The 25,318-nt window shown below is 38.8% G+C and overlaps 3 protein-coding genes across 3 annotated transcripts; all 3 read left to right on the forward strand.

Annotated features, from left to right (window-relative positions):
- Positions 1-998: 998 nt before the first annotated feature.
- On the forward strand, positions 999-1,871 carry LOC122126940 (arylamine N-acetyltransferase 2-like). Its single transcript, XM_042701492.1, has one exon. The coding sequence runs from the start codon at positions 999-1,001 to the stop codon at positions 1,869-1,871; it is 873 nt and encodes a 290-aa protein (XP_042557426.1).
- Positions 1,872-4,606: 2,735 nt separating this feature from the next.
- On the forward strand, positions 4,607-8,629 carry LOC122126233 (arylamine N-acetyltransferase 2). The gene is made up of 2 exons (XM_042700903.1): positions 4,607-4,677; positions 7,414-8,629. Exon 2 carries the CDS (start codon positions 7,420-7,422, stop codon positions 8,290-8,292), a length of 873 nt encoding a protein of 290 aa, XP_042556837.1. The 5' UTR covers positions 4,607-4,677; positions 7,414-7,419; the 3' UTR covers positions 8,293-8,629.
- Positions 8,630-19,604: 10,975 nt separating this feature from the next.
- LOC122126857 (arylamine N-acetyltransferase 2-like) lies at positions 19,605-23,600 on the forward strand. The gene is made up of 2 exons (XM_042701428.1): positions 19,605-19,762; positions 22,613-23,600. Exon 2 carries the CDS (start codon positions 22,630-22,632, stop codon positions 23,500-23,502), a length of 873 nt encoding a protein of 290 aa, XP_042557362.1. The 5' UTR covers positions 19,605-19,762; positions 22,613-22,629; the 3' UTR covers positions 23,503-23,600.
- The last annotated feature ends 1,718 nt before the right edge of the window (positions 23,601-25,318 follow it).

Below are 25,318 nucleotides of genomic sequence, written 5' to 3' on the forward strand. Positions count from 1 at the left end.
TTTACCCTTGGGTATTTTTGTGACTATTCTGTCAACAAACTGATATTCTTTTTCTTATGAAGTACTTTATTTCCCTACCGGATTCTTCAACAATTCTTTCATTTTGAAGGTTAACATTTTAACAGAAAAATGTACACTAATATCAAACAGGAAGAATCAGGTTTTCTCAGAATCTCGTCTCCTATTTTTCAGATTTGAATTCTTCTATCTTGCTTTTTGAAAATGGTATTTGTTTGTCCTTCCAGATATTACTTTCTATCACACTTTTTTCAGTTTATCTCTTTAGGAACATTGAGTAGATTGCATTTGATTACTTTCTTTTCTTTAACTTCTATGTGGCATTGGAATGGCTTTATCTATTTATTGTCTTGTACTATGAATATCAAGCTTTTTCTTACATACAATATGGTACTATGGTTTCAGATTTCAGAAGGCAAACAAGCACTAGGCCAGAAACAAGTATTGAATGTGTACTTAGTAAACTATTTGTTAAATGGATGAATGAAAGAATCAATTAATCAATGTAAACTTTCAGTAGGGGGAGGACCTTGTGTAAGGGGGAATTAAGAGGGTTAAAATGAGAATTCAATGTACTCAAACATGGAACTCTTCTGTCTTGATCAAGGAACTGTTGAGATGCCTATTTCAGTGAATGTTATTTGGAAGATTTCTTATTCATCAGCAAGAATAAAGATCTAGCTGTATGTTAACTCTGCTCATTATCTTAGCTGAATTTTCAATTTCGGCTTGATATAAATAATAGAAGAAAGAATGACAGTTGCCTTTCAGGCTCCTGATAATGTCTAGTGAATGGGTGTAATGGCAATTCATATAATAGGAGAATGTAATTACCAACACACATGTTGATAGCCATTGCTTTTATTTGCATAGTCAAAAATACATTCTAGATACAATTATCCTATCTCAGGAAATCCACATGGAAAAATAGTAAAAATGGCATTTGTTTTTTGTTTTCATTTTCTTTGCCTAATAGGACCATGGATATTGAATCATATTTTGAAAGAATTGGTTATAAGAACTCTGGGAAGAAACTGGACTTGGAGACATTAACACAAATTCTTCAACATCAGATCCGAGCCATTCCTTATGAAAATCTGAACATGCATTGTGGAGAATCTATGGATATGGCCTTGGAAGCCATTTTTGATCAAATTGTGAACAGGAAGCGTGGTGGGTGGTGTTTCCAGCTTAATCAGCTTCTCTACTGGGTTCTAACCACAATGGGTTTTGAGACCACAATGTTGGGAGGATATGTTTATATTCCTCCAGCCAAAAAGTATGGCAGTGACATGACTCACCTTCTACTGCGGGTGAGCATCAATGGCAAGGATTACATTGTTGATGCAGGATTTGGAAGTTCCTACCAGATATGGGAGCCCCTGGAATTAATTTCTGGAAAGGACCAGCCTCAAGTGCCTTCTGTTTTTCAATTGACAGAAGAAAAGGGCATCTGGTACCTGGATCAAATCAGAAGAGAACAGTATGTTCCAGACCAAGAATTTATGAATTCCGAAATCCTTGAGAAGAATAAATATAGAAAAGTCTTCTCCTTTACTCTTGAACCTCGAAAAATTGAAGATTTTAAGTCTGCAAGTATGTACCTTCAGACATCTCCAAAATCTCTGTTCGTAAACACAACATACTGTACTGTGCAGACCGCAGATGGGACTTACTGCTTAATGGGATTCCTCCTGGCCCATCGGAAATTCAGCTACAAGGACAATGTGGATCTGGTAGAGTCTAAGACTTTGAAAGAGGAAGAAATAGAAGAAGTACTGAAAACCATATTTGGTATTTCCTTGGAAATAAAGTATGTGCCCAAACATGGTGATAAATTTTTTACTATTTAGCATAAGGAGCAAAAGTGGTCTTTCTTATTACTACGTGTACTTAACTTTTATTATTAAAAATTCAAAATATATGTAAAACCACAAATGATAGGTTAATAAGCCCTTGGGCAGCCATCACTCAGCTCACCAGTGATCACCTGCTGACTTTTCATGCCCTCTGTACCTCCACATTGTAAAAGAAAACCCTAGATGCCACACTCCATCCATCACAATGTCAGCATACATGAAGAGGTGCTTTAAGGATGATGTGGTTATCTTGGGAACTATATTGATTTGTGACAGAATACCTTCCAAGATTGGTTTACTGTTGAATCCACATAAAAATTTTATATTTCTGTCTGAGTGAAAAGAATAATGATTTTTAAAAAAAAATTCCATAAAATCGAATCAGTATGTATCCAGTGTGCAATTTTTATACACTGCAACTTTGACAATTCAAGATCAGAATGCAGCAGAAGAGAGCAAGACATGACCTTGGTCCCAAATAACCTCAGCGTCCTCAAGACAAGTTGATTGGAATAAATCAAGTATGTAAAAGTATGCTTTTGGGGGTCAAGTGAGTCAATGTATACAGCTGATCATTGAGTCAATGTATACAGCTGATCATTTCTTCCAGGATTGCTTTTGTAGGTGTTTTTTACATCCTTTTCCTTAAATCTGGAAAGACATTTCAAATTTTCAACTTCCCGAGTTAATGATTTATATCTCAATATAATAATTATTGAAAAATTACAAAATATATCTTACCTGGATGAACCTATCATCAATGAAGTACATTAAAATATCATTGGCTACTATACTGTGAAGCAAAGTCTTTAGAGATTTTAGAAATTATTATGTAGTTGGTATGTTCTATAAGAGAGTCTTTCTGTCACCTGTTTATGTTCTCTGAGCTATATTATTTTACTCTTTTCCACACATGTTCTTTAAAAAATGAGGTTGCTTCTTTTTCTCTTAGTTCCTGAGGGCACTCAGTAAGCCAGTAGATTTGATTCACCAAAGTTAAATGAGTTTCATACTTACATATTCAGTGCCAGACACAATGTAATGACCTCAAAAATGGTGTTAGGGTGTTTGTCTAACTTGCATGAAGTTCAGATTTTGCTTTCCAGAAGCATACAAACAAATTTTGATCCAAGAACCAATAAACAGTTTGCCAGTAATTATTTCAAGGTCAGCATTTAATCAATAGTCTCTTTCCATTTTGCTTTATTTCATTTCTGCTTGAAATCCTATTCACACTGTCATCTGCCTTCCTAATGAAATATTGATAACAGATGCCCAAGACTTGAGTATGGCTTTTTGCTTCAGAATCTGAATCTTTACTTATCCATAATTCAGATTTTTAATGTGGATTTCGGTATTAGAGTACATTGATTTCAATATTATTCTCCACCCTGAACTTGTGATTATCATAATAAGAGAGAGAGAAAAGCAGAAAACAGAATATTAATTAAGAACTTATGTTACAACATACCTATTTTACAAAGCAAGATACGTAAAAAGAAGGTCTGCTGATGGTGTTTCAGCTGGGTGCTGAAGGTTGATGCCTATAATCCTAGCTACTCACAAAGCTGAGACCCAGAAGATGAAAGTCCTCAAGACTATCTCCAATTAATATAGTAAAGTATAAGCATAGCTCAAGTGGTAGAGTGCCATCCATGAGCAAAAAAAAAAAGCCAAGCAAATGCATGAGACCCAGAGTTCAAGTCCTGGTACCAACCAGCACAAAAAAGGAAGGAAAGAAAAGAAAGAAAGAGAACAGAGAGAAGAGGAGGGGGTGGAAGGAATGGGAAAGAGAGGAAGAGGAAAAAGATGGTAGAGAAGAACCCCATCCTGAAAAGGACCAGGAAGCAATGCTGTGTGTGAACAGTCAGATAACTTGTAGTTGAGCAGATAGAACAATGAGGTCACATATCACATATTACTATTTTCATGTTTTTCTGTGGCCAGGGATTTAACTTGTGAGTCTTTTCCAATTACCCAAGCACAGATAGAGAGAGTCCCTCTTCAGAGAGGGTTAAAAACTATGAACATCAGGAAGAGGCTTGTTTCAAGGATGTACTAGAATAATTGGTGCCCAAGGATAGCACGAGGCATCAATATACAATCATGTAAACAGTTTTAAAATACAGGAGAGGGAACTGTCTAAGAGTCAGCAAGAGTTACAGATCAACATATGACAAGTGTAAAACAAAAACAATCAGGAATACAGCCATAGGACACATGTCATGCTCACAATGCTACACTTCAGACAATCCATAGTGTGCATCAATATACAGTTCAGACATAATTCATAATGCCTGTGAGCAGAGAGGTAAAAGGAAATGAGGAGAAGGCATGAAAACCAGCAAAAGGAGACCAGAGAGGATCTGATGGGAAGCGTCCCAGTTCACCCTTTGCTGCCTTCTCTAGGTCTGGCATTTGTGTATCCTGCATCCTCTCCACACTCTTTATCTGGCCTAGGCTCCCAGACAGCAGGAATTGTGTAAAATACAAAGTCCCTCCACAGCTTGAGGCACAAGAATCATCAGGTAACATAAATTTCAATACTTTGAAAATGAAAGAGCTGGATTAAATCCACACGGGCAAGGTGAACGCCTAAACTACATTTCCCAGAGCTCCCTGGGGTGGGTTCTCCCCACGGGGGAGGTGGGGCGATTTGGGAAGCCAATGGCAGCGCTCGTGCAGACTTGGGCGGGCGAGGACAGCGCTCCGCCTGCTTCCCGACTGTTGCAGGAACTGGCCTGCCAACCCCACAAGCAGAGCTCCCACCCGACAAGCAGAGCTCCCACCCTGACTTGCTGTGAGTGACTTTGAAATTGGGTTTCATTCTATCTCAAAGGGGAACCCCTGAAACTAGATTTTACCCCAGCTCTGAATTTCAAATTCTAAATTGTCCAGAAAGTTTGGGAGGCAGGAATTGGGTACCTACAGCTGTAAATACTTTGTAGCATACCGGTGAGTCTAACAAATGCTGGGCCTACACTGTCTGGGTGGACTGCCACACTTCCAGCACCTTCGATCCCTGAGAACTCAAACGAGTCATTTAGACTGTCTAAAGCTCTGTTTCCTATCAGTAAAATGGGAGCTAATGAGTTATTGAAAAGGCTTGTTTTAAGGACTAAATGGGTGCATTATCAATTGTGTTTAGGGGAGGAAACACAATGGGTTTTCCCATGTTTAAGGATGATGTCCACTGCAAATATAGAAGGATTTCTGTGGGGGAGGGGAAGGAGAGTTTTTGTTTTGTTTTGCTTTGCTATCATGAATTGGAAGGGTGTTATCAGGAATTGGAAGGAGCTGTCAGTGACAAGCATAATACTCCTCCTCCATTATCATCATCAATAGCTATTTGTCTATGGCATTACCCCTAAAGACAGACTACAGAACTCCTCCAGACAGAGGAGACTGCCTAGGTACAGAGGCCCATGGATTTCTGGGTTGGATTTCGCCGTGGGTTCTGGCTGGGTGCCTGGAACTCTATGCTGCTTTGCTCTGTTCTGATAAGCCATTCTTTCCTTACCCTTCCTTCCTTCTCCCTCAGACTCAAATCTGTTGACTTCACCCTCACCCCCTGAAAACGTAGAAACTGCCAGCGGTCTATTTCCTGCCCAGAGACTTCTGTTACTCTTTTTCTTCACCGTCTTTAGCTGCATCTGCTGTGTCCTTTTACGGTTGCCTGTCCCCCTCTTTTTTGGGGGGTGGGGGACTTTGTCCTGGCTCATGTGGTGCTACACAGATTGTTGAGTATCAGGTTTGGATATGGCCAGCAAGTACACTTCCCTCCACACAGTGAGAAGGCTGGCCTGGCAAGGGGTTAATGCAACAGAACTCTGTACCTTTCATGTGGCAAAGATAAGATGAAATTAAAAGGGATAGGGAAAGAAATCAACAGCACAAACAATAATAAAAATGACTCACTGGTGTTTCCTAGAACGCTTCTGGTCAGGATTTTCAGATACCTACATTGTAGGTATGGAAGTGTCTACCACAGTCCTTTCTGATTTGTAAGTCACTGGTGGCATGCTGTTGAACTATACATCCTGTCCTCTCTGCTTCTACTTCTTGGTATTCCAGGGGTGAGCAACTGTCTGCCACACCCACTTACTGCCATGATGTTCTGCTTTATCATAAACCTGTAGAAGTAGATATAGCCAGCTACTGACTGAAATCTATGCCAAGTCTATGAGCTAAAATAAATCCTCCCTCCTTTAAGTTTATTTACTCAGGTGTTTTTGTCATAGTGACAAAAAGGTAACTGACAGTTGTATGACATAATTTGCAGTTGGTTATACATTAGGCTAAACAACCCCAAGGTTGATGATGTTCCTAAATGCAAACAGCACAAAGATAACAGAGACTGGAACAATGAGGAACTTCCTACCAATTTCTAAGGACTTTCCTCTTTCCTTAAGCAAATGTTTTCTTTTTCTTGTTTCTAGAAGCATTTAGTAAAAATTTTCTCTCTCCTGGATCACCAAACTGGTGAGGCCAGTAGAAAGTGATTTCACAAATTGCTTTCTGCTCAAATAAACCCTTCAGAATTTGAGTGTCCCTAAATTTAGTTTTTAATGCTCTAGTGTGACAATACCCCAATTAGATCTTTTTACTTCTGGTCATTTACAATCTTTAGAGTTTTAACTTCCTATTTCTACTTCCATATACCTTGAACTGGCCTATTTAGTAGTCATAATGCTAATCCTTTTTCTAATCTTACTCTGTAGTAAAAAAAAAAAGCCAGTGCCCATGGTAGTTCATCATTCTGTCCTATTTCCTAGTTTTCCTTTGATTTATTTTCTTACTGGCTTTTAGAGAGGAAATATTTCATCAGGACAGCTCAGAGTTGTTGCATTTCTCAAGTTCTTTTATGTTTGAGATTATCTTCATGTGCATGTCACTATTTGATTCAGTGTAACTTGAGGACAGGACTTTACAACTTTGTAGACAAAGTTCCTCTGATTCTCTTTTGGACATATTTCTAAAAGAGTCTGTTGCCAAACTGATATTTTTTTCTTTGTGAAATACTTTATTTCCCTGCAAGATGATTGATACTTTTTCTCTTTCATTTTGGATTTTAATTATTTAACAAAATATACTTCAATGCCATGCATGTAAAATCAAACTTTCCAAGAATATTTTCTTTAATTTAATTATTTCTTTTAGTTCTTTATTTCTTTTATTTTATTTCTCAGATTTGATTTCTGCTTCATTTTTGGGAAAATATACATCATATCATATTGTTTTCTATGATTATTTTTTGAATTCTCTTCTACAGGAGCAACAAATGGATTGATTGATCACTTTTTATGTGTACCAACATTTAACTTCACTTTTAGAATGGCTTTGTTTTCTCAGTAGTTTCCTGTGAATATCAAGCTTTCTAGCAATATAACTAATATGATATGTTATCAATAGAGTACTGTTCCCTAACTATACCTTAACTCTTTTTATATCTTAATTAGTTTTAAAGTTTGATTTTAAGAAAGAAACCCAAGTATAAATATGGTAGCACTTACTCTAGTTTTTGTTTTTTGATTAGGGTAACATGGATCTTGAAGCATATTTTCAAAGAATTGGTTATAAGAACTCTAGGAGAAAATTGGACTTGGAAACTTTAACTGAAATTCTTCAGCGCCAGATTCAAACCATTCCCTTTGAGAACCTTAACATCCATTGTGGAGAATCCATGGAGTTGGGCTTGGAGGTCATTTTTGATCAAATTGTGAGGAAGAACCGGGGTGGGTGGTGTCTCCAGGCTAATTATCTTTTCAACTGGGCTCTGACCACAATGGGGTTTGAGACTACAATGTTAGGAGGATATGTCTATAACACTCCAGCCCAAAGATACAGCACGGGCATGATTCACCTTCTAGTACAGGTGACCCTCAATGGCAAGAACTACATTGTGGATGCTTCATTTGGTCGCTCCCACCAGATATGGGAGCCTCTGGAATTGATTTCCGGAAAGGACCAGCCTCAAGTGCCTTCCATTTTCCGGCTGACAGAAGAGAATGGAATCTGGTACCTGGACCAAATCAGAAGAGAGCAGTACATTCCCAATGAAGAATTTATTAATTCTGACCTCCTTGAAAATAGTAAATACAGAAAAATCTACTCCTTTACTCTTGAGCCTCGAACAATTGAAGACTTTGAATCTGTAAACACATTTCTTCAGACGTCTCCAGCATCCGTATTTACAAGCAAGTCATTTTGTTCCTTGCAGACACTAGAAGGAGTGCACTGTTTAGTGGGCACTACCCTCACCTATAGGAAATTCAATTATAAGGACAACTTAGATCTGGTGGAGTTTAAGGCCTTAAAAGAGGAAGAAGTAGAAGAAGTCTTGAAAACAATATTTGGTATTTCTTTAGAGAAAAAACTTGTGCCTAGACATGGTGATCGATTTTTTACAATTTAGAATATGCAGCAGCAATAGTCTTCCATGTATACTGGAACTTTTCATTATATGAGTTTCAAACATGTGTAATTTTAGGTAATAGAATAAGTCTTATGTACTCATCATCAACCTCATCAATGATTAACTGGATATTTGATTGTATCTTCTTTATCTCGGTAGTCTACTATTTACCTATAAAAATGTTGGAATATACCTAAATGACTTCCTAAAGATCCATAACCACAAACCTTTTCAAAACTGAACATGTGAAAGTATTTTAATGATGATGTGGCCAAAGGAGGAGACTGCAATGTTTGGTAAGAAACGTATGCATTATCCTGCCCATGTAATTGTAACCCCTCTGTACAGTATGTTCTCAAATAAAATAAAATAAAATTAAAAAAAAAATAATGATGATGTGGCTATCTTAAGATCCATACTCATAAACAACTTCCCAACATTAATGTATTGTTGAACTCATATAGCATGTATAGCAGAGATGAGTAGAGGGAATGGTAAAAAAACAATTGTTTCCATTAAATTTGAGTTAGGATTAGAATGTTACAATGAACAACGAGACACAATATTGGTTTTGAATAATCTAATACTCCTCAAAAAATAATTAAACCCTACACAGGAGAATATGACTAATAGTAAGCACAGTGGCATACCTGATCATTTCTCCTAGGGCTGTTTTTACAGCCACTATTTTTTGGGGGCGGGGGGGGGGGGGGCGGTCCGGTCGTGGGGCCTGAACTCTGGGCCTGGGCGCTGTCCCTCAGCTCTTCAGCTTAAGGCTAGCGCTCTACCACTTGAGCCACAGCGCCACTTCCAGCCTTTTTTTTTTTTTTTTTTGGTGCTGAGGAATTGAACCCAGGACCTCATGCATGCAAGGCAAGCACTCTACCGCTGAGCCACCTTCCCAGCCCACAGCCACTATTTTTATATACCTTTTTGGCTTAATATGAAGATACTGGTATTTAGCATGTTTAGCTTACAGATCAAATAGTTTGTATATAAAATAATTATTTTAAATTATGTTTTCCATATTATATAGAAAAACTCATTTAATGAAAACTAGGAGAAAGCAAGAGAAGGGATGATATTGTTAAAAAAGAAATGTATTCTTTACCTGACTTATATAACTATAACTCCTCTGCACACCACCTTTCTAATAACATAAAAAAAGCTTATTTGATGAGAACTATATTAAAAAAATTTGGCTAAGAATAAAATGTATGCAAGTTTTTTGCTTGGAAATATTAAGATATTATGGAGTCAGGGTCTTCAGCAAGAATCTTACTCTATTCCTGTTTCTTAATAATATTCACTTCCTTCCTTCCATACTTTTCATTATACCAAATACCTGATGTATTTTTGGGTTCCAAATTTTATAAATAATACATGAGTTTCTTGCTAAATCTGTTACTATTGTTTCTCACAGGTATAACAAGGATCATACTCTAGGTTTGGTTCATGGTTCCAAACCTAGAATAAATGCTGAAAATATATGTTACTTGGGAAAATGAGTAATGTCACCAAGTCACATTATTAGAGTAGTAGTTGGCCGTTTAATGAAAGGTCTCCAGACATCTTGCTTTATTACACTCTACAAATGTGCCTTCTATCTTCCTTCTATCCCTCTTAAATTCCTGGTACTGCTGTCATTTTCTTACTTCATCCTTGATGAAAATGAACATCAGAAGCTAAGACCAATGGACACAGCTTGTACTTCATGCATGAAGCTATCTGGGTATTGTAAAAGGACCCCCATCAGGTGACTGACAACTGCCATGCTAGCAGAGGGAAGGTGGACTTTCTCAAAGTAACCTCAATGAATTTCTATTTTCAGTTCTTTAAGAAATAAAGAGGGATGTGGTAACAGTGATTAAAAACAAATGTACTTATTGTCTTACCTATGTAACTGTAACCCCCAGCTCATCACCTTTTCAATTGAAAAAACTCTTCTATTAAAAAAAAAAAAAGAAATGGGAGTCCATCCCAGCCTGAAGAGAAAAAATCCATGAGATAACCTCTCCATTTAAAACCCAAAATCCAGGCTAGGGACTTGACCCAAGTGGTACTACACAGGCCATGAGCAACAGGCTACGTGAGAGCATGAATCCATTGGATTCATGTCCCAGTACCAGAAAAAGAAAAAGATAAAAATCAGTATGATCTTACACAACCGCTAACAGCATCCAGCAGCTTTGCCCATCCATAATCCTTGATTTTCACTATTGTTTGGCTTTTTGGTGTTTTTCAGAATGGCTGTAATAGTTATACTTTAATCCTTAGTACCAAACTTTAGTTTTTTTAGGCTGCTAAATACCGTGGGTTTTTTCCCTTGTGGTGGCACACTCCAAACCTATGCTGAATTTAAAAAAAAAACAAAAACAAAAACAAAAACCAAGATAGTATTGAACTGAGTCCTTGATTAGGTTATTAAATGTATGTTTTATGCCTCTTTTTCCTTAACACTTGTTTAAGTCCTTAGGTTGTCATTAATTTCCTGAGACTTTATAATGACAGATGGGACCCTAATCATAACCACTGAACTAACCTGTGTAGAACATTGATTTTTGAATGATTGCTTTCCCCACAAAATTTGATGGAGAGAATAAAAATTTATAAGCTTTTATCCAACAAAGTATATAAGGACTTTCTGGGATCCAAATTATGTTACCTATTAGTAGAGTCAATCTTCAAGGAGGCATGACAAAGGTGAACAAGTCTACTCATGACTCAAGAACTACGAAGCAATGTCTGGGCAGATTGTAACCACGAAGGAAGTTTCTTCTCCTGGGGAAGGATTCAACCAGGTTCATGGCAGGCAGGGACTTTGCCTCATTCATTATTTATCACATAGGCATGGAACAAATATTTGATAAGTAAATGAATGAGTATCTGCAGCTTCCGACAATTAGCTGTGTTTAGAGTGTGCTTAGTGAATGATGGCATGATTTATCATTAGACAGAAATACGCACATCAGGATCCTCTGGAAGTCCACATTTGCCACTACAGACCCTCATCCTGTGTGGCCTGCAGGCATCTTCATGCCTCTCTGAAGCCCCCACCCCCAGGATAGGTATGGTTTTCCCAAAGGCATTGTTGGAAAGATTGAAACCCAGGAATCCTTAGCTTTCTTACCTTCTGGGAATAAAAAACTACGTAACCATGGAAAGATTTTGCCTGATTTTTTCTTTATTGTTATTCCGACTACTACTACTACTATTGTTATTATTATTTAACTTTCTACCATGACCAAGAGAGACACAGCAGTGAAAACCAAGTATCCATCATGGAAGAATTGGAAAGGGCTGCATTTCAGCAGTCATCTCAGTTGGTCAGTTGCCCTTGCTAAGAACTGATGGGAGGGAAAGCTGCGGACATGATTTTCTTGGTCTATGCTGCTAAGGATAGGAAGGAAGCATCCGGGAGTCTTGAACAGCAAAACAGAGCTAGGCTCTCCCCACGTGGGCATCACGCAGGAGTACTTCCTCCCGATGAGAGCTCCAAGGCAACAATGTCCCAGGAGAAACCCGCATCTCCACTGCCGCCCCGCCCCACATACAAGGTAAGCAAGACATTAGTTCTGTGACACTTGTTCCATTGCCATCTGACATCTCCAACTCATCCCCCCAGGCCTCCCATTCCCTCGCTCTGTTTGTGCCAGAAGACTATGAGTTCCTTTAGGAAAAAAGAATATCTTAATAAATGTAGCCTAGTGAATTAACCGCTTTGGTTGAGCATGTAAATTCTTCCAAAATACTCATTACATTAGCCAATTGCAGTTTCTGAACATGAATTTCAGTTACTAAAGTATGTTACCCAACAGTGGGTAAGACAATAGGGATACTGTGGCCCAGATGGGTATAACAAAAAAAAAATTCCCTCTCCCCCACCCATGTCATATTCAAATATTCCAATTTCATTTACAGGTGAAGTGAACCCTCAGCATTCCTTTGGCTATAGGACAGAGAATACAGTAGCAAAGTCCTTGCATAAAATTCAGTTCCTGACTTTCATCAGCCAGGAAGGATTTTCGAAATGAATGGATGTGCTATTTGGCCTGTGTTATTTACCTTTTGTTATTTGGCCTTTGTTGTTGACTCTGGTTTTGACCTCCATCAATCTGTCAGTTTCCTATCTGACACATTCTCCGACTGAGGGCAAGGAATTCATTCATATTCAAGGTGTGTCACTAGGATCTTTCCATGATCAACAGATATCAGAGGCAGGTATATACATCCTGGCATGCTCACATGTTTGGAAATGTTACCAACCCACAGTTAAAGTACTCACACTACATCAAAACACAAGATTTCAAGCTACTTAGAGCAAAGCAGTACTAAAACCAGAAGATTCTAGATGCTAGTGGGCATTCCATCTTTGATCCCTTTTCTCCCCATCCATGCATCCTTTTTTTTGTAATAGTGATTTGTTTTTTTTCCCTTCCCCTCCACAAATTATACCAACATCAAATACAGTGAAAGCAGGGGTTATACCGTGGGGGAAGAACATACAAAGCAACATAGAAATCATCTTATAAATATGTTAGAAACAATTGCATGAAAGAAAAAAAAATTTGAATACTTATCTTGGGGTTCATTCCCCTAACATCAACTTATCTGACCTTTTCTGCTTGACTCAGACATATACTAGTTATTGCAAATAAGGGAGACCATGGGACCTATGGTTCTTTGGGCCTGGCTTACTTCACTTAATTTAATTTTTTCCAAGTCTTTCCATTTCCTAACAAATGGGGCAATGTCTTTCTTTCTGATGGAGGCATAGAATTCCATTGTGTATATATACCACATTTTCTTGATCCATTCATCTACTGAGGGGCATCTGGGTTGGTTCTATATCTTAGCTATGGTAAATAATGCTGTAATAAACATAGTTGTGCTGGTAGCATTAGTATGGTCTTGTTTGTGATCATTTGGGTAAATGCTCAAAAGTGGGATTGCTGGGTCATAGGGGAGCTCTATGTGAAGTCTTTTGAGGAAGCGCCATACTGCTTTCCAAAGTGGTTGAACAAGTTTACACTCCCACCAGCAATGTAGTAATGTTCCCTTCTGTCCACATCCCCTCCAGCATCTGTTGTTATTAGAGTTCTTGATTATAGCCATTCTAACTGGGGTGAGGTATCTCAATGTTGTTTTGATTTGCATTTCTTTTATGGCTAGGGAGGTTGAGCATTTCTTCATGTGTCTATTGGCCATCCTTCTTTCCTCTTCAGAGAAGTTTAAGTCTTTAGCCCATTTATTTATTGGGCAGTTGTTTCTTTGAAGATTTGTTGCCCAACCACGCATTTTTTAGAGGTACAGGTATGCTGATTCCTTCTTCATCATTAGCAAGAAAAATGTTGACATTCTCTCTTTCCTTCCAGAAGCTCCTGTTACAGTCACATTGTTCTCAGACTAAGCCTGTCATCCCATGCTTTCTCTGCGTTATGCATTCCTGCCCCTCTTTTCTGTCTTGGGGTGCAATGTAGGTCTTTACTCATGAACTCAGTTTAGTTTCATATACTATCACTAATTCCCCTACAAACTCTGAAAAATATATTCCTTTACCTACATTTCCAACAAGACAATGCTGAAACTCACAGAGACCAATTTGCCCAAATTAAAATATCTATTAAGTATAACTGTCAGTTAATATTGGTTACTGCTATGGGCTGAACTGCATGTCCTCCCAGATTCCTAACTTGAAGCTCAACCCCACTACTTGAAATGGTGTGTGCATTAAAAGATAGCACCTGTAGAGAGAGCCTATTAGAATGAGCCCTTAGCCAGAATTCTATTGTTCTTGTGAGAGGAAGTTGAAAACAAAATAGACACCAGGAGTGTGCAAACAGTAGAGCGCCATGTTACAATACAGTAGGAAGGCTGCCATCTGCCAGCCAAGGGAAGGGCCTCAGAGAGACCCCACTCGATGGGCACCTTGACCTTGGACATCCAGCTTTCAAAACTGAGAAAATGAACTTCTGTTGTTTAAGCCACCCAGTCTGTTGTTGGTTGTTATGGCAGCCTTAGAAAACCAAATTATAAAATTAGGGACTTGATTCAGCTGCTAATATTATAGAACTACTAAGAGTGCTTACATAAGCAGTTGACAAAAGCTTGCACAAGGAGCCAAATTCAGGCGGTGCCTCTCTGGGCAAATAAAGTTTGATTGGAACACTGCCTTGTGGTTAATTACGTAACTGTCTGTATCTACTATCATTCTAAAGAGCAGAGTTTAGCAGTTGCAACAGAAACTGAGTTTCCCAGAAAGCCTTACAATATTTTCTGTATTGCTATACTATCTGTAATATAGTGAATAATTGACTAACTTTACTATATTACCACTTTATAAAAGTAATTGGTGACCTTTGTTTTGTACAATTAGGGATGTATTGTACCAAAGAGAAGTCTAAAGTCTAGAGATCAAAGGTTGATGTGGCCATGGGTTCTTTCCATCTGTTTGCTCTATCCTCAGAACAGTCAGTATTTTTTCTCCTCAAGATAAGTGTCTACTGGGCCTCCATCACATTCATAGTTTGGTAAGAAGAAGGGAAAGTACAAAGCAAAGAAAGAGGTTCTTCCCACAGAACCTGATGAAAGAGAATTCACAGGTGAACTACCTTTAAAACACTATTACGTTTAAGTAGTTATACAAAGGGGTTTCAATTCAACAAATCCATTTATAAGTACAATGCATCTTGATCAGTGTCACCCTTTCCATTGTTCTCCCTCATCTGGCCATCTGGCCTACCTATTCAGGGAATATAAAAGACAGATTAGATTATAGAGGTAAAGACCTAGTTGGCTGTGAGTATCTGATCTTTGACCCTTTGTCTTCCTTTAGAGACACAAGAAAGAAGTATGCAAAGAATTCAGCCTTTTCAGTGTATCATCACCATCTTCCCATGAGGCCCCACAAGATAGCGGAAGGAAGATGTGGCATGTAGATGAGGAACGCTTCACCGGGAAAGAGGTTCTGGTTCATTTTAGGCAAAGAATGGCAGATTCAATGGAATAAATGCAAAGGTAATGGAAACATGTGGGTAACACAATCCAGTTCCAAAATCACAGAGAATGGGCCGCCGGCTATCAGCAGGCTGTCTTAGCAGCACAAGTTTCCCACACACCTAGGGAAACAAAAATAGCTCAAAAGATAAAACCCACTAAAAATGTACCAGCACAAGAGGCTGTCACTGGAGCACATCTATGTCATGACCAACCCCGCGGCTTCCTTCCTGGTCCTATCTCACCTTGACCTCACTGCGAGGGATCTTGAGACATTATACCTCCTACCTAGCTCCTTGTCTGTACAGACGGAAGGAGAAATGGGCATAAGCATGTGGCTACCGGTGGACAGAAATTAGCTTAGGAGAGGAAACCAGCGGTCACAATAGGGTTAAAAGTCACCAGTTGTAGAGCAGTTTCTTCCCTGAATCCAGCCTGCTACTGACAATAAAATGGATTTGCATCTGGAGATAGACCTAGCCTTCAGTAGTCCTTTAATCTTCCCCAAACCAGTCCTCTTCCTAATGCGCCTTTATCTAGTGGCATTAGACCCTCACAGTAACCCACAGTGAGAAGTGGCAAAGGAATCTTCAGATGCTACCTTTTTATTATATTATTATTGTTGTTGTTGTTGTTATTGTGAAAATACCATACAGAGGGGTTACAATTACATGGGCAAGATAGTGAGTACATTTCTTTTTTTTTTTTTCTTTTTGCTTATGTGGTGCAGAGGAATCGAACCCATGGCCTCATGCATGCAAGGCAAGCGCTCTACCACTGAGCCACCTTCCCAGACCCAGTGAGTACATTTCTTATCAACATTGTTGCCTCCTCCTTTGTTTACCATCCCTTCCCCTCTCCACCCCCCACACCCTTCTACTACCACCCTCCACCCTCCCTACCGCCCACCCAGCCAAAGTTGTAAAGTTCGATAACGTCTTGTACATCTCATTGTTGTAATGGGTCCACCTGTATCCCTATTTAAACAGTTTGTTTTTTCCCTCCCCCCCCTCATAAATTATATCAACATCAAACATCAAATACAGTGAAAGCAGGGCTTATACCCTGGGGAAGGTTCTACCTTTTATCCCTCATTCTTTATCAAACACAAGCCCACATCCCAACAACAGATTAGATTGGGTTTGATTAGATGAGATGAGATTAGGTTCCCACTGCTACCATCCCAGTTTAAACACTACATTCAGCTGCACTGGTGTGGGAAGAAAGAAGGGGGGGAGGGAAATGGCCTTACTATCTAATATTTAATCTTCCTAGGATAAATCTTTTTCCACAGGAAGGGGGGTTTTGGAGGCCTGGCGTATTGCTCAAACAGAAATAATATTGGTGGCTCTTGCCTGGAAATTAATAAGACCATCTTTGCTTGCTGTGCACACTTCCCCCAATCATAGAGTGTCTGGACAAATTCTTTTCCCCTTGAAGCCCTATCTCCAATCTCTTAAAGCTCAATGAGAGTCAGCTGCATTGCCACTTTGGAATCTAATGCTCACACCTCAGGCATATAATACATTTTATGTATTTTTCCTAAAACCTGCTCACTGTCAGTTTATGCTAAAATTATGAAATCTACAGATGGAAAAGAGTAACTTTAAATCTTCCATGTTTTACCATTAGAGGAAAAAACTATTGTAGATAGTTGTTTTTTTTTAAGGATAAATCTATGGCTCTGACCTCACAGGATAAAATGGGGTTATAAGATGTACAATTCAGTAGCAGACCTACAGTAAACTCTCAATGAATATCGGCTAAAGGAATGAAGGGATAATGTGAATAATATCTTCGGTGGTAGGTGAGCATTTAATGGAAATTTTCTTTCCATCTTTCTTCCTTTCCCTCTAGCTCAAAACGTGGTTTCAATTGTTAGTTGCCTGCTTCACCCTTGATGAAATCATGATAGCAGCTGTTCATGCCGTAAAAGCATGATTTGTCTTTCAGAATCTAAAGGTTTACTTTTTATCTACAACTCAGGTTTTCTGGGTATGGATTCCAGTGTCAGGGTTATATTATAAAAAGCCAAATTATGACACTAGACCTCCTCACCAGCCTGTGACATCACAAGAAAACATGAATCAGAGAAAGAAACATTCATAAGGAAAAGAGGTTATTGATGTGGTATGTGCATAGAGGTAGCAATGAAACCAGGTGTGCATAGGAAGACAGGATGAAAGGTATTAAGGTAGTTGAAGAAGCATCAAAGGGTGCACAGCTGTCAGATTGCCAGTGGACGAAGAAAGAACATCACCCTGGACCACAGTAAGTGGCAGTGTGCTCATGTTTCAGAGAAACTCCACTTGAGCAGATAGAAGATGGGGATGTGTCCAATTTGCATCATTCCTTGCTGAGCAGTTGCTCTAGTGGAGTTACTGTGATTGTTTATCCAGTCTGCCTAAGCTTATGTCAGTGGGAAGCCTTCAGGTAGAAAGTCTCAGGTGATGCAACAGGAAGCCTGAGGAATGTACTTAGACCAAATGCCGAAAAGATAGCAGGAGGCATCACCAGTGTGAAGGACAGTCTGTGGTTTACATCCGAATCACTGTCTCCCTTATCCTCCCATCTCTCTACCCCACCCTAAAACAGACCATCTTCTACATTCACCGCCTTATTTATGAGGGTTTTGTTTTTCTTTTGGTCTGGATACAAACCTCCTTTACTATTTCTTACCTTATGGTTTTGATGACTCACTTAACTTTCAAGAGCGTACTGTCCATGTGCTTGTACCTCTGGATGATCCACAGTAAGATTAGCCAGCTATTCTCTAGACCACCAGATGCTGCTTGTAAAGTAGCATTGCTTGCCCGGGCTTGTGGGCATGGTGACTTGTTCTTGCCACACAGTTGGAAAAATGAGGTAGAAGGACAAGGTGGCTCACAATATACTGGATGTAAATTGTCCATTTCTGGGATTTGTATTTGATTGGAGAGGTAGAGCTCAGGGCTCTCTGGGCTCTGTCCAATCAGTTTTTCCCTTTGCTGCTTTTATAAATATCAAGTTTGATATTTCTGAGCTCCTTCTAGATTCTGCTTGTCTATTCTTTTTATGGTGTAGACCCTTGTCTTTCTAAATTACTCACAGTTCTTGTAGCCATGTCTTTGAAATTTTATTTGGGATTGGTAGGGAAATGGGATCTGGTAGGTGACTATAGTCAGCCATTTAGAATATAATTTAGAAAGCTATGTCTAAGAAAAGCAGGAATTACAGGCCAATGTCATTAATGTTCATGAAAAAGACAAGTAAAACAAAATCATATTACAGAGTATAACAGTACAATATACACAGACGAATACCAGACACATTAAATAATGCTTTGGCATTATTATAAATGTGAGTGAAGATGAGGTGTGAAATAAACTGTTCAGGACCAGGGACTCTGTCTTTCTTTGTTCCTGTTCTCTAGTTCCTAGATCATGCCCTTCACAGTTATTCCTATGACCTTGTTTTTCCTTTTATGAGATGATTTCACTTTACCCTAGACTGAGTAGCATTAGAATGTCATCATGAAGAATTTGCTATCTCTGTAGCTCAATATACTAGTCAAACATGGATTTCTCAAATAAGCTTTACCTGATTCTCATCAAATATTCCCACCTCCCCAAACAAGTAGACACTGGATTTCAAACATCATCCTGTTCCTTGCTTTTGTGAATATCTACAGTAAATCCCACTTTTCATCTCTCAAATATCGGGCTTCCATGTATAGGTTCTTCAGAACCCAAGTGCAGTAACAAGAAGAAAAATGAAAATAGAGAAGTTTTTAAAGGGAATTGGTTCACCAGATGCTGGTAACTCATGCCTGTAATCCTAGCTATTCAGGAGGTAGAGATCTGAATTGTGGTTCAAAGCCAACCTGGCAGGCGTGTCCCTGAGACATGCACCTCCAATTAGCCACCAAAAACCTGGAAGTAGAGGTATAGCTAAAGTGGTAGAGAGTGCTAGATTTGAGTGTAATAGCTAAGGGACAGCAAGCACTCAGACCGTGGTTCAATCACACACACACACACACACACACACACACACACACACACACACACACACACACACACACACACACACACACACAATGAAGAGAGTTGTCACAAACTGGGAGCACCATTCCAGGCCTCCATTGTTTCAGTTACTAAATCTGCTAGAAATCTTTCCACATCGCACATGGGACATGTGGCCTCGAGTTCAGGCAACAGGAATCATGTGAAATACAAAGTCATGCCTCTCACAGCCAGAGGCATGCGAATGATCAGATAAGGTAAATCCTATACTTTCTTTTTCTCAGGAAGTATTTGAAAAGAGGTAGAGAGCAACCTGTGACCACAGAGCATTTCTACAGAGATCCCTCTGTGGGTGATCTAATCAGTGTGGTGTGGGGCAATTTCCAAAGACAATAAGAACATCTCTTCTGCAGACTTGGGAGGGGAGAAGACAGACATCAGTGTGGTCTCAGGCTGCAGCACCAGATAATCAGGTAAGCAAAGCTATACTTTGGCGCTGTACTTTCATTCTATCTCAACATGGAATGCAGAAGAGTGGCTTCTATCCCATTACCGAATTTCAAATTTCTCTGTTTAGGAAGTTTGGGTGACACATACTAGGACGTAATGCTGTCATTTGCAGAAGAGAGGTGAATGAATCAGATACTTCGTTCAGTCCTCCATATCACATACTAGCAGCGAGAACTTGACCAAATAATTTAGATCCTTTATAATTTATTTTCAACTGGAGCTAATATTTAGCTTGAAAGTTTTGTTGTGAAGCTTTATAGGTATTATTAATGGACAGCTACATTTCGGGGGAAATTCTTCAACTAGATTTCTACCTTGGGTCATTGTAACAATGATGTCTATCATCTTTCCTGTCCAACAGTGAGTATATCGAAGGACCCAGGTAATACCAGAGGCAGCGAGCTCCTAACAATCCCTGCACTTCTTGTAGTAGTTGATCAAGATCTAAATGTCTTGTTTTGTCGTGTTGTGTTATTTGCAATGTATAGAGGATCCTGGGGGAAGTTTTCTCATGGTAGAATAAGATATAATGTTAAGGGTCTCCGGGAGCTGCCAACAGCCAAATAGTTTAAGTGATATGCCGTTGTTACTTAGATCAGGGCATCAGGCCTTAATGTCGAGAGTAGAATCCCACTACTCCTTCACTACTTTTTGACACAGCTCCATTATTTTGCCTTATGTCTGTGGAACAGATATGTACAAGAAGAAAAATGTATATGATAGGAGGTTTCATAATGGTGTGTTTTCTCTATGTAAATAGTCTCACTTGCTTTCTAGTTACATGCTACAGTAAAAGCCTATCTCCAAATATACTTGTCTTTCATTTGTTTTGTGCATACTTTGTTAGCAATTGGTTACAGGGTCTGGGTTTATGACTCTTAGCAGTTCCCATGATAATTAATCATCTGATTGGTTGTTCTGGGGACTCCTCCTGGTGGCTTCTAGCATCTGAAGACTTAGAGCCCCTTCTTTCTACCAATTTCTATGATGGTCCTTTCCAAACCTTTTCCTGGGTAACTCCATAATCTTTGGTCCAGAAACTATACTTTGTTTCAAGCAAATCTGTGTTGCATCTTCTTTTGGAAATTACCTCTTGTGTTGTTTCTAGAGTCAGCATCACATAAAAGAAATCTCCTGGTTTATGAATTAAAGCTGACAATCAACCCATATACAAAAATTCAGGCAGGTATGAGCACCTTTCTGAGAATTCTCCATGTGCTCCCTAAAAAATGTCAGCTTCAGCCGGGTGCTGGTGGCTCACGCCTGTAATCCTAGCTACTCAGGAGGCTGAGATCTGAGGATCGCGGTTCAAAGCCAGCCCGGGCAGGAAAGACCGTGAGATTCCTATCTCCAATAAACCACCAGAAAACCGGAAGTGGCGCTGTAGCTCAAGTGGTAGAGCGCTCGCCTTGAGCTGAAGAGCTGAGGGACAGCGCCCAGGCCCAGAGTTCAAGCCCCACGACCGACAAAAAAAAAAAAAATAAAATGTCAGCTTCTCTCCTGTTGATGGTCAAGATAAAGGAAATGACTTATCATTGTACAGCATGCTGCAAAAACAGAGTATAAAGCAGATACTGCCTTCAGTGAGCTTCTCCTGGTAACTACTTTCCATATGCTTTCCTAAGAAGCAATTCTTTTTTTTTTATTGTAAAGATACTATACAGAGGGTTACAGTTACATGAGTGAGGTAATGAGTACACTTCCTCTTGAACATTGTTACCCCCTCCATTGTTTTCCCCCTACCATCCCCTCCCTCCCTACCTTCCCCGAGGTTCTTTTTTTTTTTTTTTTTTGATTGTGATTAAGTGATTACATAATTTCCGGAATTTCACAGTATTGTGGAATAATGATGCTCATTTAAAGTCACAAGTTCATTCTAACTTTCCTGGAGCAAATTGCCTAAGAAATGATTCTTATGTTAGTCACAATAATCCACGAACAATTTGGACATAGTATGTCGTTAAAAACAAATTCCATAACAATAACAAATTGAATTCAAATGGATCTGTAGTTACTAAATTCCAATTCATTTTAAGGAATAAAGAAGAGTATGAGATGAATGGAGAAGAAAGATATACAGAGGTGTAGGAGGGAACAAACATGAAAACAAATAGCAGTATTTCAAAAGAAATAAAATTTCCAAATAAAATTTGGATCATAGTTCAACCTATAATCCAAACCATTCAAGAAAGAGGTGGAAAATATAGATCAGAGCTAGCCCTGGCAATAAGTTTATAAGATCGAGCTCAATAAATAAGCCATGCATGGTGGCACAGGCTTGTAATCCCAAAAATGAAGAAGACATAAGTAGGAGGATCAATGTCCACAGTCAGCCACAGGCAAAAACAGGAGATTATTATTTTTTTTTTTGCCAGTCCTGGGGCTTGACATCTGGGCTTGGACACTGACCCTGAGCTTCTTTGGCTCAAGATGAGGGCTTTCCTACTTGAGCCATGGCTTTTTTGAGTAGTTTATTAGAGATAAGAGCCTAATGGAGTTTCCTGCCTGAGTTGGCTTCGAATCATAATCCTCAGATCTCAGCCTCCTGAGTAGTTAGGATTACAGGTGTGAGACACCAGTGCCCAACTAGAGACCATGTTTTTAAAAAGCACCCAAACCAAACTTGAGTGGCTCAGGTGCTTAACATGTATTTAGCATGAAACCCTGACTTCAAATCATATTATTGCACACCAAAATTAAATATATAACATTTGAAGTTACGTGTTGCAACGAGTTTACCCATATCTATAATTCATTATCTATACTCAGATTTCCAAGTACAAGTGTAATTGTGTTTGTTTTGTTTGGGTTAGTTTTGTTCCAGATAACCATGGATATTGAAGCATATTTTGACAGAATTGGCTATAAGAACTCTAGGAACAAACTGGATCTGGAAACATTAACCAGCATTCTTCAGCATCATATCCGAACCATTCCCTTTGAGAACTTTAACATGCATTGTGGACTGCCCATGACTATGGGCTTAGAAGATGTTTTTGAGGATATTGTAAGGAAGAACAGGGGTGGATGGTGTCTCCAGTCTAATCAGCTTCTCTACTGGGCTCTGACCACAGTGGGTTTTGAGACCAGAATACTGGGAGCATACGTTTATATCCCTCCAGTCAGCAAGTATAGCAGCACAATGGTTCACCTTCTACTTCATGTGACCCTCGGTAACAAAAACTACATTGTTGATGCTGCATTTGGCTGCTCCAATCAGATGTGGGAGCCTCTGGAATTAGTTTCTGGAAAGGACCAGCCTCAGGTGCCTTCCATCTTCCGACTAACAGAAGAGAATGGAGTCTGGTACATGGACCAAATCAAAAGACAGCAATATGTGCCAAATGAAGAATTCGTTGATTCTGAACTCCTTGACAAAAATAAATACCAAAAAGTCTATTCTTTTACTCTTGAACCTCGAAAAATTGAAGAATTTGAGTCAGTGAATAGTTACCTTCAGGAATCTCCAACCTGTGTGATGAAGAACACATCATTTTGTTCTTTGCAGACCTTAGAAGGTGTTTATGTTTTAGTGGGCTACACCCTCACCTATAGAAAATTTAATTATAAGGACAATGTAGATCTGGTAGTGTTTGAGACTCTGAAAACAGAAGAAATTGAAGAAGTGCTTAAAACTATATTTGGTATTTCTTTGGAGGGAAAATTTGTGCCCAAACATGGTGAACAGTATTTTACTATTTAGAAGCATGACCAAAAGAGGTGTTTAAGGCTAATTCAGGTAATTAAATTTTATTATGGTAAAATTCAAATGTGTGAAAAAGGTAGATAAATGAACAATGAGCCTTTGAATAATCACCACCCCCAAATCCAATGGTTTACTGATGGCCTGTTTCAGTCTTTATGTAACTGCAGTATTTTGATGACTGAGTCATGTAATCATCTATAAAAGTATAAATCATTCATAAAAGTTTCAGCTTAAGTAACTAAATTAATTTTAAATATATCCATGTATATAAACATGACTGTTAGAATATTGACCTATAACTAAAGTATTTTAATCATGATATAATTGAGTTGGGAAACAGTGATTTACGATTTTTAAAAAGTTCAACCTTTGTTTCACAATTATCATGTTTTCAAATCTGTACTTAAGATGATCTAAAGTTACTTCCTCATAAATATTTGTCATATGTTTAAATGAACAATGTTAGTAATTTTAATGAGGTGAAATAAAAGTTTTCCTTCCATCCTGGTTTTTATTCCTTTAACATGAAATGATATTCATGGCTTTCATCCTGAACAGCAAAGTCGGTGATATACAAGATCTCACAGCATGGCTGCACTTCAGAATATGAATTTTTACTTTCCTGCTACTCAGATTTTCAGTCTGTTGATTCCAGCAATGCAGGCTACAGTCAAAACTGAAGAGTTCCTTTAACTGTGTTTGTGATCATCAAAATAATTTGAAGAATAAGGACTAGAAAGGAAGAATATTAGTTCAAAGGTTAAGTTTTACATATGAACTTTTTTATTGTGAAAATACTGTACAGAGGGGTTACAATTACATGGGCAAGGTAATGAGTACATTTCTTATCAAGCATTGATGCCTCCTCCTTTGTTTCCCCTTCCCATCCCTTCCCATCTCCCACCTCCCCATCCCCCTATCCCTTCTAAATCCTTCCCCCCACCCCCCGCCAAAGTTGTAAAGTTCGACATAACGACTGTACATCTCATTGTTGCAATGGGTCACCTGTATCCCTATTTAAATGATTTGTTTGTTCCCTTCCCCTCCACAAATTATACCAACATCAAATACAGTGAGAGCAGGGGTTATACCATAGGGGAAGGACATACAAAGCAACAAAGAAATCATCTTATAAATATGTTAGAAACAATCACAAGAAAGAAAAAACATTTGAATACTTATCTTGGGGTTCATTTCACCTAACATCAACTTATCTGACCATTGAGTGAAGTAAGCCAGGCCCAAAGATACATATGAATTTTGTCATGACTAATAGTTGAGAAGATCATGACAGAGGTAAACAAGGCATGTGCCCTGAGCCAGAAGGCTGAGAAATACAATTCAGTTCATCGTTCTTCCCCTTTCCTTCCTTTACTTTTTGGCTTTATTTACCTCTGTTATTCTTTTGACAGTGTCAGTTCACGTCTGATACTCATGAATACAAAATACTTTCTCACACTCTGATAAAGATCCCACCACTAGCAGAAATCACTGAACAAATTAAGAAAGGGTTTGTGGAGAACCTTGCAGTTTTTGCCACAATGCAGCAGTAGAGCTGCTTTGTACGGTGTATGTCCTAAGACAAATTTTGTCAGTGTTCCGTGAGTGTCTACCCTGGACTCAAGGAACACAGAGCAAAAGGTTTTGCAAGAGACTCCAAAATATTTTGAAGGAGACCTGAATGTTATCTGGACTGTGCTCTAACTATTGACTAGAGAGGGGTGTCAGCAATCTGATGGCCAAAGGTTCTAAGGTATCTTTCCATTCTTTGCACTTGTTTATTCAGAATCCTCTCTGCTTTTGTGAACTCCTG

Source organism: Dipodomys spectabilis, unplaced genomic scaffold (assembly GCF_019054845.1).
Source record: "Dipodomys spectabilis isolate Male_0828 unplaced genomic scaffold, ASM1905484v1 ptg000009l, whole genome shotgun sequence".
NCBI classification, from domain to species: domain Eukaryota; kingdom Metazoa; phylum Chordata; class Mammalia; order Rodentia; family Heteromyidae; genus Dipodomys; species Dipodomys spectabilis.

What these genes read in the sequence shown, in the direction of transcription:
- LOC122126940 (XM_042701492.1), top strand. Translation starts at nt 999, where the DNA reads ATGGATATTGAATCATATTTTGAAAGAATTGGTTATAAGAACTCTGGG.
- LOC122126233 (XM_042700903.1), top strand. Translation starts at nt 7,420, where the DNA reads ATGGATCTTGAAGCATATTTTCAAAGAATTGGTTATAAGAACTCTAGG.
- LOC122126857 (XM_042701428.1), top strand. Translation starts at nt 22,630, where the DNA reads ATGGATATTGAAGCATATTTTGACAGAATTGGCTATAAGAACTCTAGG.